The sequence below is a fragment of the Protopterus annectens genome, chromosome 3.part1 (genome assembly GCF_019279795.1).
Source record: "Protopterus annectens isolate FY-2018-M chromosome 3.part1, PAN1.0, whole genome shotgun sequence".
In the NCBI taxonomy this organism is placed as follows: domain Eukaryota; kingdom Metazoa; phylum Chordata; order Ceratodontiformes; family Protopteridae; genus Protopterus; species Protopterus annectens.
Genome location: NC_056732.1, coordinates 387,510,395 through 387,531,674, shown reverse-complemented (window position 1 = coordinate 387,531,674; position 21,280 = coordinate 387,510,395). Strand labels below are relative to the sequence as shown.

Below are 21,280 nucleotides of genomic sequence, written 5' to 3'. Positions count from 1 at the left end.
CAACTTGAGGTCGGAATCAAACCCTGTAGTTTGTATTTACAAGGTGAGAATGGCAACCATTATACCAAGCCCTATGGAAAATGGTCATTATGAAGTATATTCAAAATGTTTCTTTATAAGGCACCAACTACACTTCAAAGAATATCAGTGATTTCACAGAAGTATGTTATTCAGACTCAATAAAACCAGGTAAATGGATGCCTATAGCTGATACTCTTACATCGCACTCATAATAGTGTAAAGATGACTCACTAGAGAAAAATTTGGAAGTTATGTGGATTATTTCACAACAGCCTATACCAACAGAGGAATCAGAAGAACTAAGAATATGTGAGGGTGCACAAAGGGAAATGCAGGTGACAGGAGATGTAGTTATGAATGGTTTAACAGACAACATTCCTAGTTCATCTAGGCATTAGAATATACTTTCTATGCAGTGATGATTTTTCAAGTGTACAAGACTTAATATTCAAGGGTGATAGGATGTATCATTCCTATTCAGTTATATAATGCTCCATTATACAAAAATTCACAAGTCACATTTTGGAATAACTAAACATAAGGACAATGCATGCATGCAGTGTTCTTTAGCTGGACTATTATATGCAAGCAGATTGAACAGATGTCCTGAATGTGTGAAATTTGCAATCAGTTCAAAATTCTGAGTCAAAACGGGGAAATGATACCATAAGAACTACAGGATTTTCCATGTATGAAAGGTGAATAAGATCAACTTCAGTACAAAGATGGCCGTTGACTACTGTTCCAAACATTTGCATGAGTGTACCAGTCACAGTGTTATCATGATTCCAAAACCTTTCTTAATCATTATGTACTAGATGAGCTAATATAAGACAATGTCTCGCAACTTGTCAAGTAAGAATTCTGTGCTTTTTGGAAGCAATGAGAATTTAGATATAGAGACTCAAATCCTGGATAGCTACAGAGTGATGGGCAACCAGAATGTGTTGCCTTTTACAGAAAACTGTTGATAGATAGCTGCCTTAAAGCTAAACTTCTTAACCTCATATTCTTTAATCGACCCTGAAAATCAAAGAAATGTTATGTAATTACTAAAAGAAAGGCAGTGTAGACAGAAATTTGACTATGGAGGATCTTTCGAGAATCTCACTGAACTGCAAAAAGCAGACACAGAAAGGAGGAGTTAAGATTTTAGTATGAAACCACAATAAAAAAATGCATTTGCCACAGTGACTGGTCAAATAAAACAGTCTATACTGGATTACATGCAAGGTCTAGATAAACAGTTAATAAGAAAAGAAACAGAAATAAACTAAACAATCCAGTTTAAAATAAGTTCAGTTGTTTGGCTATCAGAATTCTTGAGGTTTATCTTAAATAGCTAAGCAAGAAAAAGCACACCACTTCCTTCTCAGTGTGAAAATATTTCTCAAAGTGCTTCTGTAGTTCAGAGTCAAGGTATGGAAAGTCAGGACTGTGCAAACTGAGCTTGGTGCTAGTGTGAATGTATATCTACCTACTATTTCAACCAATGTCACAGCTGAAGGTTAACCCACTATGAGTAAGTATTTGAGTTACATGAGGCTAATCCAGAGACTGACTTGATATACGGACTGTGCATAATATACGCATCCTTAATTTGCATACTGTTTATTTTTCTAAACAGTAAAGCAATGCTTCAGTTCTCAGTATGTTCACATGACACACCTAGTACAGTTGCAATTATTTGCAATCAGTGTATTTAACTTTAGTAGGCACATTTAAGATGCCTTTCTTTTAAAGTGTTGTTTGTCTTTTTGGCTTTTCCCAGTTAGGGGTTGCCACAGCGGAACTCTGGTCCGCTAATGATTGGCAGTAGACTTTTTTTTATGGTGCTGAGTTGCCAGCCCGACACCCAACCTTCAGCAAAGGCACACCCATTCACGCATGTCTTTCGAGGCCACTCGACCGCGGGGAGGACATGCAGACTCCACACAGAAAGGCACTCCAGCCGAGAATCGAACAAGATATTTGTACATACATAGTACATATAGTGATGGTACTGTAGCTGTATCTTTTAAGTGATTTTACAAGTAACTGGGTTAGTGATCCTTATGACTTCATCTGTGCAACCCAATAAAGATGGTCTTAAATGCACATTACAATAAAAACCTCTTCATTTGATCATCTTGACTCCATGAACTCTTTACTGTTTGTATATGTTAGAATGGCCACCCAGAACTATATGGACACATATTCTCTGTATTCTCAAATACGAAATACTGATCACTGACCATTTCAGAAATGGTTCAATAAAGACTCTCCCGAGTGGTGTTCTGACACCTCCACTCCTTGGAGTATATTAGGCATTCACTGAATGTACTAACCCAGAACTGATCAGACCTCTACTTTAGCAGCCTTTTAGACAACAGTGTGACTTATCCCATGAAGTCATTAAAAACTCATGCAGTTAAAACTTACAGAATATGGATCTACAACAAGATTATTACTAGACATTTATCATCATGTCTTTAACAGTACATCAAGCTCAGTGAATCTTTTCATACTCCCAACATCCCTTTGTCTGCCCTCTTAATCAGAAACTAGTCATTCTCTTCATATTCTCTCAATGAGCAAATAATCTACAAGTTGTAGCTTTCCTTGATGACATTAAGCATTATCTGTAAATACTAAAACCTGTATATTTTTTTTATTTTGACTGACTACAAACATGTTAACAATTTCCTGTAAGTTACAGATTTCTGTCTTTTGTGAATGAATTAGACACATGTACTAGTCGTACATCACCTGTGTGGATTGTAGAATGGCAAGTACCTCTTTTTGTTGAGTTTTAACTCCTTGACTGATACTTGTCCATGTGGCTCAGTGCTCTACACCAGTAAACAAAATCAAATAAACAAATAAATACATATATAAATATGAACATACTGACTGCAACCTCATCAGTTCAAAACGATCAAAAGATAGCAAATTTAACATGCAAGCAACACAATAACTCAGTTGTGACGTTTCTCTGTCTCAGCTGCAGAGCTCAGCCCAGATTTGAGGCAGCTGTACGTGCGATGTTCTCCCAATATGTGAACAGGTTTTCTCTGGATATTACAGTTTCCTCCCACGTCTCCTAGTCTAAGCTTTGAATTATTTTACTATTTTATCCAATGCCGTGTATTATGAGTTCATAAACTGCGTTATTTCTATTTTACTGCTTTTCTGCCTTGGCTGAAAAGAGATAACTGGCCCAGTCCATTTACCTGGTAAACAAGATAAACACCACGGCCACACAAACTATAAAGGGAAACAAAGAAACAAGCAGGCGACAGCCGTAACCTGAAAATTGCAACAAGTGATGTATATTAATGTATAAAACTATTTTATTCAACGCTTTCCATTTGCTCAAAAAGCAAACTTCTTCAGATACAATTTAAAAATTAAAAACAGAGTTTTTTTAAAAGACAACTCTTGGATGATGTGTCTATTATGACCAAACAACGGATTTACTCTTACTTCCGTACCTCCCTCTCTTAAAACAACATACTACATTTAATCTTTGTCCACTGAATTCATATACAACATAGCCTAGTTGCTGTTATAAATATGAATGTAACTACCAAACTAATAATAAACTTATTTAAAAGTATTTTTATATATATGTAACAAAACATATTATAACATACCAACAAGTATGTTAAATTCTTACAATAACTTCTACATATAGGCTTACTAGATACAGCAATTAATCTCTCTAAGAACCTAAAAATGTGAAAAAATAAAACAGGATTAATCTAAACACATTTTAATTAACCTCACATCTATATATCTACTTGATTTCATCTTTTTAAGTTCTTCAATTTCAAGATACAACTAAATGAACATGAGTCATTTATACCTGGGCAATTGTAAGCATTAAGGAATATTTGCCAGGACAGCTCAAGCTTTTCCAATAATAAGGGTACATGACCCCCCCCCCACTATCCAAGGGTATTTGATCAATAACATTATATTTAAATTTATGGTCCTTATATACTGATATATGTTTTGCTAAGGCATTGTCTGTCTTATTTTTGCTGATAGCATATTGATACTCATAGGTACGATCTCGGAGCCTACGCTCTGTTTTACCTATATAAAATGCTGAACAGCACTGGCACTTAGCTAAATAGACCACATACCTCGAATTACAGTTACATTTCTGCTTGAGTTTATATTGTGTACCATTTATATTGAATGAGTTACCCACTTCAATGAATCTACAAAAGTTACAACATTCACATTTAAACATACCAGGGATTTTTGGCCTGTGTCTATGTTGTTCGAACAAATTTTTCAAGTTCTTACCCCTCTTGAATATAACCCTAGGGGACTCACCCAATTTTCTGAATAACATCGGATTATTCCTGAACAGAGTCCAGTTCTTCTGTAGGATCTTGACCACCATGTGACTATCTAGACTAAACGTGGTAATGAAACTGAGGTGAAAATCAACCTCTGTGTCTACTCTATTCATACAAGGGCTAACGTCACTCTCTTGGTTGGACAGAAAAGGTACTACTGACTCATTATTTCTTATATATAGGATAGGCTTATAAAACGTCTTATTCCTTATAAATTTTACCTCATCTATCAACTCATCCAACAGTGATTCTGGATATTCTCGGCTTAGGAACATACATTTCAAAGTGAAACATTCTTCCTCAAAATCCTCATCATCACTGATAATTCTTGCCACCCTCACCAACTGGCCTTTAACTACTGACCGCTTCTGATAGTGAGGGTGACAACTTGAGAAATGCAAAAACGCATTAGACCAAAAGGTCTCCGTCGACATCAATACCCTACAGGCTTGGTGGCAGACTCTATTTCATAAAGAACTTTTGGCCTGGTTCGACAAACAAGGCTTTGAGTTACTTGAATGTATGATTAAACATTATGGCATTTGGGTTGACAATTTATCCAAAGATGTGTTGGACTTGGACTTAAGTATTAAAGCTGATGAAGAATGTATACGATATAGGTTTGAGTACAGTCATATTTTTACGAGTATTGATGAATATATGCTGAAATTAAAAACCAATAAAGTTAAAAAGTTAAAACGTGATCGTTCAGCATATAATCAAGGTACAGCTTACCCTTTACCTTCTGCAGCACAAATATGGCAACAAGCTAGTCACGTTAATAGTCAAACTAGCCATGTTAATAATCAGACTAATGGTGGAGTTCCAAATAATGGTAATAGGACTAATAATAGCAACTTTAGTCGGAATGGCAACCTAGAGGGGGGCCCTGCGTTCAATGATCTAGATGGTGTCGATGTTTCTCTAGACACAAATACAGGCCCAGTAGAGCTCCGTAGAAGTGAAAGACTGCAAAATTCTGTGAGGGAGAGCAACAACAATTTGTATGGGAATCAGAATTTTCAACAGGGCTACCCAGGTGGGGCCAAACCGAAACAGAGGAATTTGGCCCAGAACACAAAGAACAACCACAAATTCAACAAACAGAAGAGGTAACCATCAACAGTTTAGTCCCAGTGATTATTACCAATACAAGTGATGACTTTAAAGTGTACAATTACTCTTTAGTGAGTATTGGTTCAGATATTGTGGACGTCCTTGCTAAGGGGTACACTTTTGTCCCTTCGAACCATTTAGACTTGGTTAAGACAATCCTCGACATCAGGTTACTTACCCGGAAACTTAACTTCAATTTGATGATGGGTGAAACAACTCAGGACACAGTGACTAATGAGTTTCACATATCAAGTGTGTATAACCCCCCCCAATTCATCCTTTACTACAGATGTTTGAACACATCTGTGAATTGGATATTAGATATTTGCTCAATGAGCGATATAATAAGAAAACTAAGTTCAATACCAGTAAATATGAATGGGAATGTTTTAAGTGTCTTAAATCCTAGGATGTCTGGGTGTGTAAACCACACAAAGGTGGTGGTTTGGTAGTTATGGATAATTTGGATTATGTGGATAGGATGAAAAAAGTTTTAGATAGTGAAGCATACCAGCTAAGTTCATGTAGTGAAGTGAATGGAGCCTACCAACAAATCAAAAGTATAATAAATTATTTATTTATAGAAGGTAGGATTGATTCAGATATCTATAACTATATGACTTTACCCTATCCAAAAATACCAATCCTGTTTGGAATTCCAAAAATCCATAAGAACCTGAAAAATCCCCCATGAGACCTTTGCTTGATGGTCGTAACTCAGCTACGTATCCTAGTGCTAAATTTGTTGATTCAATTTTTAAAAAGTATTTGATACCTGAAGAACAAGTGTGTAAAGATTTGTAGTCATTCCTCAGGAAGATTAATAATTTACAGTATAATGAGAGGTATAATTTTTTAACAGTTGATGTTAAAGACCTCTACACATGTATCCCTCACACTATAGGTATTGAGTGGATAGGTTATATGTTAAGGAAAAATAAAGCATCGGAGTCAGAAATTTCCTTGGTATAGGAATTACTAGATGTCATTTTGTCAAACAATTATTTTATGTTTGACAATGTCTTTTATTTACAGAAAGTGGGTGTAGCCATGGGCTCCCCATGTGGAGCCAGTACAGCAAATTTAGTCATGGCATACTGGAAGACAGAGTTGGTATTTAAGCATGTAGAAGTCAAAGATCTTTTAGTGTTCTACACACGTTAACTGGATGATATTTTTATACTATTGAAGGGTGACATCAATACAGGTAACTTTAAAGTGGACCACTTTAATAAGTCTTCCCAGTTTTTACAATTCACATCCACATTTAGTTCAGAAAATATCAATCTGAAAAAGGATAGGGTACGCAATTGCTTTACGGCAAAAATCCATAGGAAACGTACAAACTCTAATGCGTTTTTGCATTTCTCAAGTTGTCACCCTCACCATCAGAAGTGGACAGTAGTTAAAGGCCAGTTGTTGAGGGCGGCAAGAATTATCAGTGATGATGAGGATTTTGACGAAGAATGTTTCACTTTGAAATGTATGTTCCTAAGCCAAGAATATCCGAAATTACTGTTGGATGAGTACCAAGAGAGTGAAGTTAGCCCTTGTATGAATAGAGTAGACACATAGGTTGATTTTCACCTCAGTTTCATTAACACGTTTAGTCTAGATAGCCACATGGTGGTCAAGATCCTACAGAAGAACCTATTTATTTATTTATTTTATTTTACATTGTTGACCGGGCAAGTCTAGCTGGATATATGTCCATTTTCAGTAGAGGCCCAGGGAGATAAGCTCCAAACAATTCAAATAAGGTTCACATCTACAGAAGTACATATTTAAAATGCAAATACATTCACCGTAAAGAAAAAAAAACTTTAAGTGGTCACACATTTACAAAGTATAAAAAAATGCAAAATATTTGACTAGACTTAGTACAATTACTAATGAAGTTACAATTAAATGTTGAGAAAGAATAATTGCTAAAAAAAGTACAGTATAAATGTAGATAAGAGGAAGATAAAAAGAAAGTAAAATGGAGTAGCAGTAGAGTAATAGATCTAGTAGTAAAACATGCCACTTATTTGAGAATACAGTAATAAGTAAGACTATGATGGAGAGGTAGAATAGTAGTTTTTAGGATGAAATTATTGCAGAGATGAGAAGGCAAGGGTGAATAACAAGAGCATGTTGGTCAGTCAGGTTTAGTACAGGGGCATATCCAATGTGTTTTGAGGAAGAGCTTAAGTTTATTTTTAAACAGAGTAATAGAGGGAAGTGTGGAAAGTTCGGAGGGAAGTAGGTTCCAGGTTTTTCCAACAGTATTAGAGAAGAGAGAGTCTCCAGCTCTATTGTTTGATTTATTGATATTTACAAGAAGTTTTTCTGAAGATCTTAGGGACTTCAGGTTATAGTACGGGTGAATAAGGTTAAATAGGATGGGTGCCTTGGCAGGTTGATAAAGTATTTTATGGGCGATGGCCAGTTGATTCAATTTCAGCTGCTGCTGTAATTCAAGCCACCCTAGTTGCTTTATATTAATACAGTGGTGTGTTCTGAAAGGGTTACCTGTGGCAAACCTGGCTATATTATTGTAGGAGTTTTCTAGTTTCTTAAGGTTATTTTTGACAGATTAGTAAATATGGGAGAGGCATAAAGAAAGGTAGAGATTAGATGGGTGTGGGCAATAGTTATTCTAGTTGCAGGAGTGAGGAAGGGTTTGAGCCTATAAAGAGAGCCTATTTTTATTAGCAGTTTTCAAAGTGTTGTTGATATGGGTGTCAAAAGTTAAGGTTGTTGTCTATGGTGATACCTAGCAGTTTGGTAGTTAGATCTTGGGATATAAGAGTACCATTATTGGCTGTTACAGTGAAGTCTATTGGGAGAGATTTACTGGTAGGTGTAAAAAGGAGAAGTTTAGTTTTTTTTAGGGTTTAGTATGAGGCAGCATTTTGTAAACCATAGTTCTACAGAGTTAAATACGTCTTGTGTAAGGGAGTGAAGTTCAGATACAGATGTGGCTGAGCATATAAGTGTGGAGTCATCAGCGTATTGTATACATGTAGCTTGGGGAACTACTTGGTGAAGGTCATTAACGAATATTGAAAACAGGACAGGGCCCAGTATGGTCCCTTGAGGGACACCAATATCAACAGGTAGATGGGTAGAAAGAATGGTGTTCCAGAGCACAGTTTGATGTCTGTTAGTTAAGTAGGACTGGAACCATTTTATAGCTTGTATGTCAAGTGACAGAGATTTGAGAATGTTTATAAGTATATTGTGATTTACCATGTCGAAATCCTTGGACAGGTCAATGAAAAGTGCAGAGGAAAGCATGTTAAGGTTACGGTTTTTGTTGATGGTGTCCATAAAGGAAAGGAGGGCAGTAGTTGTGCTATGGGAAGGTCTGAAACCATGTTGGGAGTTGGAAAGCCGGTTATTATGGAGAAGGTGGTCTAGCAATTGCCTGTGGATACATCTTTCCATGATCTTAGATAAAGGAGAGAGTAGGGCTATGGGACGATAGTTGGAGAGTTCAATGGAGTCTCCCCCCCTTATGAAGGGGGGGTATAATATGAGAGACTTTCCAAAGTTTGGGGATATATCCTTCAGTGATGGTTCTATTGATGAGAATGGAGATGGGGTAAGCAAGAGATTTGGCTGCTAACTGTAAGTGTTCTGCAGGTAGTAGGTCAGCAGAAGGAGTGCATGGCTTGAGTTTTTGGATAAGGGTGAGAATAAATGCTGTTGGGACAAGGTTGGAAGAGAAATGGAGGTGGTGGGTTAGAGTCAGAATTAGATATAGTTATGTTTTGAGGAGAGAGCTGACTGGCAAGAGTTTGAATAGCTTTGGTGAAAAAGGTATTAAAGGAATTAGTAGTTTGTTTGGGATTGTTCTTGTCAGTGCCTTGTGGGTTAGGTGTGATAGATTGACCGGGATGTAATAATTGATTACTACTTGCCCAGAACTTTTGTGGTTTACTATGGTGGGTCTGCTGAGATTGTAGGTAATAGTTTTGTTTATCGGACAGTATAGCTTTTTTTGTTTCATTTCTCAGTTATTTGTAGATTTGGACGTCAACAGGGTTTTAGTTAAGCGTGATTTATTCCAGTATTTATTTATGAGATTAATTTTTTGCTTAGTTTCCTTACAAAGCCAAGGAGCAGATTCAGTTCTTATCCTAATAGAGCAGGTAGGAGCATGGTGGTTGAGTATGTCTAGGAAATTAGCATTAAAGTAATCAACAGCTTCATCTAGAGAAAGGTGTTTTAAGGGGGACCAATTACATGCTGTAAGTTCACTTAGGAATAGATCCAAGTTGAAGTTTTTCTTGGTTCTAATTGTCCAAAATATGGGTTGAATGGGTGGATTTGTTTTGAGCCTGATAATGTAGGTTAGTGGGTGGGCGCTTACATAGTCATGGAGGGTTCCAGAGTCATAAGTCTGGGGTTGATTATTAATGAGTATCCAATCTAAGGTGCTTTCTTTCTTATTAGTCTTGTTTATTCTAGTAGGGGAGGTAATAGTTTGGGTAAACCCATTGAGATTAATATGGCTAGTAGGGTAGTTGTTGTTGCAACATTTCCAATCAACATTAAAATCACCTAGGATTATGGTTTCTTGGGGAAGGTTTTGAGACAGCCAACAAAGGATTGTTATTGCCTGGAGGGACATAGATGCAGATAATATAGATAGATTTGACTGAGTTTAGCTGAAGCTTGGTAAAAAGTATCTCAGCATTAGAGTCCTGAAGAGGTTTTTGGTTGAAGATGATTATTTGAAAATCAGATTTGAATGGAACTGCTACTCCACCACCTTTCTTGGCTACATGGTCAAGATGTAAGATGTTGCAACCAGGTGGGATAATTTCGTTGTCTTTAGTTACAGGTTTAAAATTTGTTCGAACAACAACATAGACACACAGGCCAAAAATCCCTGGCATGTTTAAATGTGAATGTTGTAACCTTTGTAGATTCATTGAAGTGGGTAACTCATTCAATATATAAATGGTACACAGTATAAACTAAAGCAGAAATTTAACTGTAATTCGAGGTATGTGGTCTATTTAGCCAAGTGCCAGTGCTGTTTGGCATTTTACATAGGTAAAACAGAATGTAGGCTCCGAGTTCGTATCTATGAGCATCAATATGCCATCAGCAAAAATAAGACAGACAATGCCTTAGCAAAACATGTATCAGTATATAAGAACCATAAATTTAAATATAAGGTTATTGATCAAATACCCTTGGATAGTGGGGGGACCTGTACCCTTATTACTGGAAGAGCTTGAGTTGTCCTGGCAAATATTCCTTAATGCTTACAATTGCCCAGGTATAAATGACTCATGTTCAATTAGCTGTATCTTAAAATTGAAGAACTTAAAAAGATGAAATCAAGTATATATATAGATGTGAGGTTAATTAAAATGTGTTTAGATTAATCCTGTTTTATTTTTTTACTTTTTTACATTCTTAGCAAGATTAATTGCTGTATCTAGTAAGCCTATATGTAGACGTTATTGTAAGAATTTAATGTACTTGTTGATATGTTACAAATGTTTTGTTACATATATATAAAATACTTTTAAATCAGTTTATTATTAGTTGTGTAGTTGCATTCATATTTATAACAGCAGCTAGGCTATGTTGTATATGAATTCAGTGGACAAAGATTAAATGTAGTATGTTGTTTTAAGAGAGGGAGGTACGGAAGTAAGAGTAAATCCGTTGATTGGTCATAATAGACACATGATCCAAGAGTTGCCTTTTTAAAAAACTGTTTTTAATTTTTAAATTGTATCTGAAGAAGTTTGCTTTTTGAGCAAATGAAAAGCATTGAATAAAATTGTTTTATACATCTATATACATTACCTGTTGCAGTTTTCAGGTTACGGCTGTCGCCTGCTTGTTTCTTTGTTTCGCTACCTGGTAAACAAACCAAAATGAATTAAGTAAACTGAATAAATAGTATGATATTGATTTAGTATAAGAACAAGTTGCAGTATAAAGAAATGGGAAAGACATTTTACTACTAGATAATGCTGTAAAAATGTGCAATTTCAAATTTGATACAAAAACAGCCTTGGTATGTAAAATGTCAAGTAAGAGCATTTACTTCAGTACCTGTTCTGCAAAAAAGTGGAAGCCCTTGTCTTCACGTATACATTCATATGTCTCTCCTTGCACAGGGTTGAAAGGTTTACTTCCAGCTCTGTAGTAGCTTGACGCATATGAAGATACTGCAAATGCAGCTATGTAAACCTACAAAACACAAGCAATTCCCAAGATTATTTTGCAAGGATATACATGCACTATACACTGTGTACTATTATTTACTGCTCTACTGATCTTATTATACTGTGTGCTTTTATTAATTCATGATGCTGAAAAATCTGTTAATTCTGATACCATCTCATTACTCTAGATAGAATCATGTTATTACTTTACCGTTGTCAATATACAGGTGTAGTACATGGAGCACCACTGTTACAGTCAGAAACTGAGAGAAAGTCAGCTTTGAATTGTACTCTTTGCTACTGCTAAACTTCAGTCTCATATTAGAGTGTAAGTAGTAGCCACTACATAACACATGTGTGAAGATAAAGCAGCACTTAAAGCTGCAATGCACTTTGCACTAGAGCAAATTTTTGTCTGTGGCCGTTCAAATTATATTACAGCTTTTAATGCTGTTAAAAGAACAAAGCTGCACATTGTTTCTGGGAAGGTAGAACTGCTTTAATTGTTGTAGTACATTTTCTGCTATCATGCCTCTTTTATTGTGTACAAACAAAAAAAAAACAAAGATAATGCTGGCTTCTAGCCATGGTCTGTGAGGTTGGGCTAATTTTGTTACAGCTTTCAAAGTAGATAAGGCTCCATGTACTACAAAGAATTATGTCTGAGACTCTGTAAGCAGTGGCATAACAAGTATGAATCTGGGGGGGGGGGGGGGTGATCCTGCATTTGCTTAAGCCCTTCAGCTCTCAGTGTGGTATAGTGCAGTAGAGGCATTCAGAAATGAATGTCAGTAAGTTTCAGTGTTGCATCTGTTGTATTTACCTGTAGCAAGCTGCTTATCACATTTTTAGCAAGCAGTTTGCTACAATTTAAAGAACAGACTTGAGAGTTGCAGATCAAGGAGAACAAACCTGGCTTGCTCCTCAGCCTAAAATGACTTTCTTATGTTTATTCATTTACATGTACAGACAATGCAACTCCATACTTGAAATTCTAAGCACTAGTAAATTGATATATTAAAAAAATATATGTAACAGCTTAACAGCATTTAATTACCTCAAGTGTAACTTCTAAAATTAATTTCCTGATGGACTATCCACAGTCATCACTGTAAATTACGTACACTGTACAACATGCACATCACTGCAGTTCTGTACAATGTCTTGCTTGCTAGTCAGCAGTTTCTCATCAGTGTTTACAGGAAGTGGCATAAATCAAGATGTTCAAATACAGAAGTGAAACCCTGGGAAATTACTTATGTTGTTCAGTAAAGAAGATGAACAGTACTATGATATAGCAGAAAATATATAAAAGCTATTCTGGCATTGTTTTCTGAGTGTAAACATAAAGGATTCAAAAGTACATCAGATCACAAACAGTAAGGACATTATAAAATAAAAAACTACAGACCACCAACTACAAAAAGTAAAGCAATGGATGGGCCATGATTACATACTTACATACATACTTAAGCTGGCAGAAAAGCACTGCCATTATGCATAGTCTTGCAGAATGTTGCAGTAAGCACTCTGTAGCACCTCCACCCCCCCCCCTCGAAAAACTGCAAAGTTATCATAGGCTCTTTGAAATTACTCAGATATTTTTTTCTCTAACAGGCAGTCTGTATTTCCATCTGCTGACTTCCCTTGCCATCAGATTATCTCCTTTGCAGTTCTCCTTAATAATTCTGTGGTCTCAGATCTTAGTTTCAATTTGTCTTCCAGGTAGAAGGGAATCAGCCTCTCTAACCCTCCTTTCACAACTTTCCATCTAGCCCTTTTATCTCCCTAGTGCCACCTCTCTAGCATCTTGTTTCGGTGCACTACTGCATGGGAGATCTCACCAATACCCCATGCAGCAGATGAATTACCTCCTTATTCATTGAGTTTATATCACTAAAGATACAGGCTGACATCCTGCCAGGTATGGAAGTTGCTTTTCCACTATGTTTCTGCCTTTTATTTATTTATTTTTTGCTGCAGACAGAATTACCCTAAGTGTCTTTCTTACTCCTCAGATTTAAGCTGCCACCTCACAATCTTGTACATAGCTGAGAATTACTGCTATAGTATTATGTTATTCTTAGTTTTAACTCACAGATGCACACACAAGTTGTTTTTTTATTTTATAAATTCTTGGGGTTTGTAAAATATTTCACCCTTCAGATGCGTATCAAAATCCTACACACATGCACACACACACACACACACACACACACACACACACACACACACACACACACACACACACACACACACACACACACACACACAATATCTATTTACTAAACGTTTTATGTTAGGCTGGACAGAAAACTGATAAAAGGGATTAGAGCTATTAAGTTTAGCAATACTAAGTATATAAAATAAGGGGATGTATAAAACATACACATGCTAAGAGAAAAAAAATGCAAAAGCATTTCTTTACATAAAACACTGCACCGGGATTCAATAACGCCTACACTAAGTGTACACCGTTCATTGTGAACAGACAACACAGGCATAACTCACACCTTCTTCCTCCTAATTTTAATTTTCCTACTGATATTCTTGCAGCTTTAAATATTGACGGGGATTCATAAAGGTTACTGCAAAGTGTAGACCACATGTACAATTAGTGTAATCTTTCTGAGTGACTACAAATGACATAAAATGTGATAAGAATGTTCTTGAATACATATCATGTATACTTAGTGTAGGCTTTATTGAAGCTGGCCCATACTCTCAGTGGCAAGTGACTACAGCATAAGGTGCTTAAAGATGTGTGTGTGTGTGTGTGTGTGTGTGTGTGTGCTTGTGCGTGTGTGTATCTGTGGCCACATCCATTGAGAGATCCCCTATCTTCCAGGATATATAACAGGATTTTAGCTAGCATCTATAGTAGGTGTTACGTACATAATGATACAGCCACAGTAATGATTGGTTATAAGAGTGGAAACCACAATATTATGACCAAAATAAATAAATAAGCATGACTGCAGTTGTTTTTATGTGGCTATAATTTAAACGTCCTGCATTTTTGTTTCGATGTTACTTTTGAACACTACCTTAGCAAACTATTACTCACCTGGCATCCAAACTCAAACCATATCAATGGCAAAAACATTTGTTCCTTAGATGACACCTCCACTTTCCCAAATACCAATTTCTGAACCTTGCTGGATTGAACTTATATGTATAACAATGAAATAAATCTGATTAAATTTCACTGTTAAGCATTAATGCATCCATCTGTAAGCACTTTACAAATTAGTTTTAAAATCTCTGCATTTATATGTCATTTTACACATCACAACACTGCAGATATATACAAATTATTATACTGCCAATCAGCTTAATTATGTATTGTCAAAAAGTATTTAAATTAAGCACATCAACAGTAATGGAAGGGCTAAGCTGAAAGGGGCAGAACTGTCTAGTCACAGGAAGTAGGATAGTACTGCTAACCGTAGCACATTAAGAATGAGAAATTCAGTATCCCTAAATATGCCCATTAAGACTTAAAATTACAGCAAAAGGGTCTCTTTTCTAGGCAAGTTTAACTTCTAGCATCTAGACCAACTCAAAATGATTGACATAAAATGCATAACATGGACTCTGGGAATTGCAAAATGGATGAACTAGACAAACATGCTCTGCTTGGCCATAGGTACTGATGCCGAGAAATTCTTTATTAAGGGATTTCTAAGATGTATCTTTTTACAGTGTTGCAAGCATATCAATTTCCTGGAAAAATTATAAAAACCTTACAAATTATGTACTGCAACTCATTTAGGAATGCAATGTGTTGAAAAGAAGAATGAAGCCATTACATATAAATTACATACAGTTCTCTTTAGTGGTTGAATCAGCAGGGATACTTAATGTCTCTTCAACTTTTTGGTTTGGCTACTGAGCCTCTAGTGTTTCTTCTCAGAAGGTTTCTTCCTTGCTATGGATGAGCAAATGTTCTCCATATAAGAGTATAATCCTTACTGTTGATGATATCATAACGGCCCTTCTGAGGCCCTCACATAAGGGACATACAGAGATCTGAAGAATTTTTTATAAGTTTAGAAAGATTGCTGATTTTAAATACATTGATCCACTTCTGTAAGTCCAGGGGAGGGGGGCACTGAATTCATAACTCCAAGAGGAGAATGGTTGATTAACTCAGCAAATCTGCCAACTTGTTCACATCTCCAGGAATATTACTTACTGAGAATTCAATGGCCCCTTGTCTATGGTGCATGCTAAATGGCCATCTGTTCCTTGGATGTGACTTTGTGCACCATCTTGCTTGCTTAAATACCACATAATGCACTGATATTCTGGCCAAATAAGAAAAGGCTCCAGAAGCAGAAGTACTGCCTTCATGATCTTCAGTGGCAGGAGAAATACTCTCAGCTTCAAATGGTTCATGTGGAACCCTCACTCTTGGCAGGGGGAACTAGGTCAGCTTCATACCCATCAAAAAAGAATCCATCAGCAGCATCTGTGAAGGATTCAATTACAATAAGGGAAGACCCTTCAAATAGGGTGGTTGGGTGGTCTTCCAGTCCAAAGCTCAGTTATACAGGCTTGGTACTAGGAGGAGTTCCATGAGTACGCAATGTCTCTGCAGCTACTAAAAACTCAAAGAACTGTAGCAGATGAATCCTCAGGGACTGCACACAGCACCATAAAGAATGTGTCCACCATTAAATACAGGAGGTACATCAGAGTCAGGGTATGGATGCTGTACTTCACCTTCAATTAATTGGCAAAAGCCATAACCTCTTGGGCCCTCACTAATGGCAAAAATTACTAACACCGGAGACTGCTCATCACCATGCCTATAAAGAAAAGCCTAAGTGAGCAATTTAGGATAACAAAGGGATTGAATACATGCAATCACCCACTACAGCGGTGGCCATATGGAATTGCTCCTTCTGTTTAGAAGAACCCATTGAACTTTAAAGCTTTTACAGTTATTATTAAATTGATTATGTTATAGTTGCATCTCTATCTCATTTTACTTATTTTTATAAAAGTTACTGTCTTGGTATGGTGCCACTTGCTTTTCTTATCATAATATGTTCCTAGGGAGTCACTGGACAAGTCATTAGTGTCCAGTCATCCAAGAGGAGAAGCACAATTACTCAAGTATCTCACACAATTCTGAATTAATTTGATGTTAGACTGCAGGAATTAATTCCATCTCCCATTCCCAAGAAAACATTTCTATGACAGGAGTGCATTATCCTGCCTATGTGGAACTGGCCAGTGAAAGTGATATTGGCATCTTTTCTTTTCTTTTTTTTTTCAATCTTTAAAGGCATATAAAGAGTGAAACCCACCTAAGTTCCATCAGGAAATGTCCTAAGGCCAGAATGCAACTTTCTAGCTAAGTTTAATTGGCAACTGATTGTTGTGCAAAAATATTTATTGTTTTGCCTTTAATGGCATCCAAAGAGGGAATCCCCCTCCCTCCAGAAACTTTTTCTAGATGAGGATTGTATATTATGTGGAACTTGTCAGTAATTCTGGCTGAAACATTTTTTTTTCTTTTAAAGGCCCACACACACAAATGTATGCTTTCTGACTTTAAACTTGTGCTACAAATGAACTGCCAAACTTTCTGTAGCCTTGGGTATCAATGAGATGCAGCTAGTTTTACTTTCTGCACTAAGTAATTGACAAGAATATGACATAACAAACAATAATATATGATTACATAGTGCCTCTAGTTTCCCTTCATTGAAAACAGGCATGGCTGCTTTGTGCAGATGCAGGTGGTGATCCTTAGTTTTAACCTGGTTTCAAAGCAAGCTCTTTAATAGTTTTACTTTGCTTGTGAAACAGCAATCTCTCTTTGCAATGGAAGATAGCATATTTAAGACATATGCAGATTTCTATACTTTTGGATATATTATTTATAATTGTTTCTTTTCTATTCTGCCTTTGCAATAATTAGTCAGTATTTGACCTCCTAGCCACTTTTTTCTAGAAGGTGATTAATGTTAAGTGCTTGAGGATTAGGGTGGCAGCAACTAAGGAATTAATAACCAACTGTTACATTTGATACTAGTGTGATTTGGGCCCAGGTGCAAGAGATTTTTTTTGCCTGTTTTAGGATAACTTCTTAATTTTTAAAGTTCTACTACTTGTATTTTTATACAGAATGAGTCTTTACTTATAATGAAAAAAAAAGTTATGTACCTACTATAACGTTCCATGTTAGTTGCCCTTCATCTCACCTTCCTTCTTGCTGGATGGGTTCGGAGCCAATCCTCGGCTCTGACTCGGGCAATTTTACAGCTCGAGAGCTCTTTACTGGCTCGAGGCTACCCCTTATCCCAGAATGCCCAGTGTCAGCCACCCAGATCTCGTTTGAGATAGCTCACACTAGACACAACCATAGAAGATAATTCATTATTATTAAACCTGGATATAAAGAAAATTGTTATGATTTGCTTGGGAAGCAACTAAGAACTAAACAAGTTAGCCAGTGACACCACTGAAAAACTCCTCTTAATTCTCGAGGAAGGGGGAAGGAGGGAGAGACGCAAGAAGAAAGGCAAGATGAAGGACAACTAACATGGAAGTTTATGGTAGGTACATAACTTCTTTATGTTAAGTTGTCCAATCTCGCCTTCGTTCTTGCTGGATGGGACAAAGTACAGTTGTGTACACTTACCATAAATGTAGATGTTCGAGTGTCTTCACTGTTGCAGTCATGACTGTAGGGTTCTCCCCTGCCAGCAGGCAGTCCTCGGTTGGCCAGAATCCCAAAGTCTGGGTCCGGCGTCGGCTGTTCAGCCATGCTCCCTGACGTCAGAGCGCCAGGAGTACAGCCGACGCCATGTTCTCCAGTTTTTCTTGCCCCAGATGTTAGGAGTCCCAAAATGAGTAAGGTCCCATATCCTTTGCAAATACACCTCAGAAGAATGGTGAAAAAAGGAACCACACAAAAGTAAAAATAAGAGGGGACAGGAGGAGAAGCAGACTGCAACAGTGAAGACACTCGAACATCTACATTTATGGTAAGTGTACACAACTGTACTATGTTCATCGTGTTTCACTGTTGCAGTCATGACTGTAGGGTAGAATCCCAAAGCAGAATGAAAGGGAGGTGGTCATAAAGTAGAAGGGGTGGCTAAAAGGCCCTTCAAGACTGCAGAAGCAAAGCCTGCCCCAGACTTAGAGTAGAGAGGTAGATTGTAGTGCTTTGAAAAAGTATGCACTGAACTCCAAGTTGCAGCTTCCAAAATGTCTTTGGTAGGAACTCCCCTGAGAAAGGCAGCTGAAGTGGCAGCAGCTCCGGTGGAATGAGTCGGTATACTCCCTGGGATTTGCTTTCCATGGTGTGAATAACAAAATCTGATTCCATGAGCAATCCATTTAGAAATGGTCTGTTTTGAAATGGCTTTACCTTGGAAACTTGAAGCATAAGAAACAAACAATTGCTCTGATTTTCTGATGTCCTTGGTTCTGTCCTGGTAAAAACGTAGTTGTCTGTGTACATCCAAGGAATGTAAGATCCTTTCCCCTTTATTTTGAGGAGTGGGGAAAAAGTTGGCAAGTGAATAGTTTGATTTAAAGCCACTTTGGAAACCACCTTAGGCATGAAAGTAGGATTAGTCCTTAAAGACACCCTGTCTTGATGAAAAATAATATAAGGTTCCACAGCCATAAGAGCTTGCAACTCTGAAACTCTCCTGGCAGAGGTCAGAGCTAACAGGATGGCTGTTTTCCAAGATAAAAACTTGATGTCAGAAGAGGCAGCAGGCTCAAAAGGAGGTAAGGTGAGCTTTTCCAAAACATAGTTGAGATCCCAAGCAGGAATGGGAGGAGATCTAGGAGGTCTTAAGTTCTTAGCTCCTCTGAGAAACTGTCTCATGAGCTGGTGGGAAAAGATTGGAGGTTCTGTATTGTAATGAGCGGAAATAGCAGAGGCATGTATCTTAATGGAAGAGAAAGAGAGACCCTTATGTAAGAGATCTGTCAGGTAAAGTAAAATCAAAGGAATGTTAGGAAGAAGAGGATCAGAATCCTGAGCCTGCATCCAGGAACAAAATCTTTTCCATTTTCCTGCATAAGATTTTCTAGTGCTAGGACGTCTGGCTTCTAAAATGACATCCATAACCTGCTTGGGTAGGAGAGAATGAATCAAAGACCCTGGATTAACCAGGCCGCCAGGCTGAGAGTTCTGACATGGGAGTATAAAACCTGACCCTGGTGTTGGGACAGAAGGTTCGGAGTCTGTGGTAAAACCCAAGGGGGCTCCAGACATAGGTTTTTCAGAGTTGGGTACCAAAACTGTCGAGGCCAATTTGGGGCCAGCCAGATTATCATCTTGGGCTTGTCCTGTTTGATCTTTAATAATACCCGTGGAAGAAGAGGAAGAGGCGGAAAGGCATATCCAGAGAGGTTTCTCCAACTGAATGATAGTGCATCCACTTTCCAAGCTTGTTCATGGAAAGTCCTGGTGCAAAAAATCTGTAGTTGATGATTGAGGTGGGATGCAAAGAGGTCTATGTGAGGACATCCCCAGACTGCTGTTATCATCCTGAATATTTCGGTGTCTAGCATCCACTCGTGTGGGTCCGAAAGGTTTCTGCTCAGACTGTCTGCCAGGAAGTTTTGCTTCCCTGGTAGAAACTGAGCTTGAAGGTCCAGATTGCAAGCTAGAGCTGTGTTCCATAGATCCATGGCTAGTCTGCAAAGGGGGTAGGAATGAGATCCCCCTTGCTTGTTTATGTACCACATAACTGTGGTGTTTTCTGTCCATATCAGTAGTTGTCCTGGTTGTAGAAGATTCCTGAAGGCCAATAGAGCTTTCTGAATGGCTAACATTTCCTTTAAATTGATATGCAGGTGCTTCTGATCCTTTGTTCAAAGGCCCTGCAGACAGTTGCCCTGAACATGGGCTCCCCATGCATAATCTGAGGCATCTGTGGTTAGTATCTGAGTGGCAGGAGGCAGACAGAAGGGTTTTCCTTTGCTTAGAGTACATGCCTTGAACCACCAAAGGAATTCCTTTTGAAGACAAGGCAGGATGGAGATCAGTATGTCTAAACTGTGGCAATGCTGAGACCATACACTTTTTAGGTACCACTGTATTTCCCTCATATGTAGTCTTGCATATGGTACGAGAAGGATGCAGGAGGCCATGTAACCCAAAGCCTGCAGGAATCTCCTTGCAGATAGCGGAGTTAAAGTTGCCAAGGTTTTGAAAGATGAAGCCAGCTGTAACTGTTTATCATATGACAGAAATGCCATCTGGGTTGTTGTGTTTAGAGAAGCGCCCAGAAAAATTATCTGTTGTAAGGGTGTCAAATTTGACTTTTTTATGTTTACAGTGAATCCCAGGAACTTGAGAAGATTCTGAACAAACTGTAGATGCTGGAGTAAGACCTCCTTGCTGTCTGCCTGAATAAGACAGTCATCCAGATAAGGGTAAATTTGAATTCCCTTGAGTCTGCAATAAGCTACTACTGGAGCCAGGCATTTGGTGAAGACCCTGGGTGCAGTAGACAATCCAAAGGGCAGCGCAAAGAATTGAAAGTGCCTCGATCCGGCCTTAAACCTGAGGTATTTTCTGCGTTCCTGCCTGATGGGAATGTGTAAATATGCCTCCTTTAAATC

General features: G+C 37.7%; 1 protein-coding gene across 5 annotated transcripts in view; it reads right to left on the bottom strand.

Moving 5' to 3' along the window:
• OSBPL3 (oxysterol binding protein like 3) overlaps positions 1-21,280 on the bottom strand; it is a 2,414,360-nt gene that overhangs the window by 550,660 nt on the left and 1,842,420 nt on the right. For all 5 annotated transcript variants that reach the window (XM_044066857.1, XM_044066855.1, XM_044066859.1 and 2 more), the window contains one exon: positions 11,559-11,696. In XM_044066857.1, the coding sequence (XP_043922792.1) occupies positions 11,559-11,696 (138 nt within the window). The remainder of the gene's footprint in view (positions 1-11,558; positions 11,697-21,280) is intronic.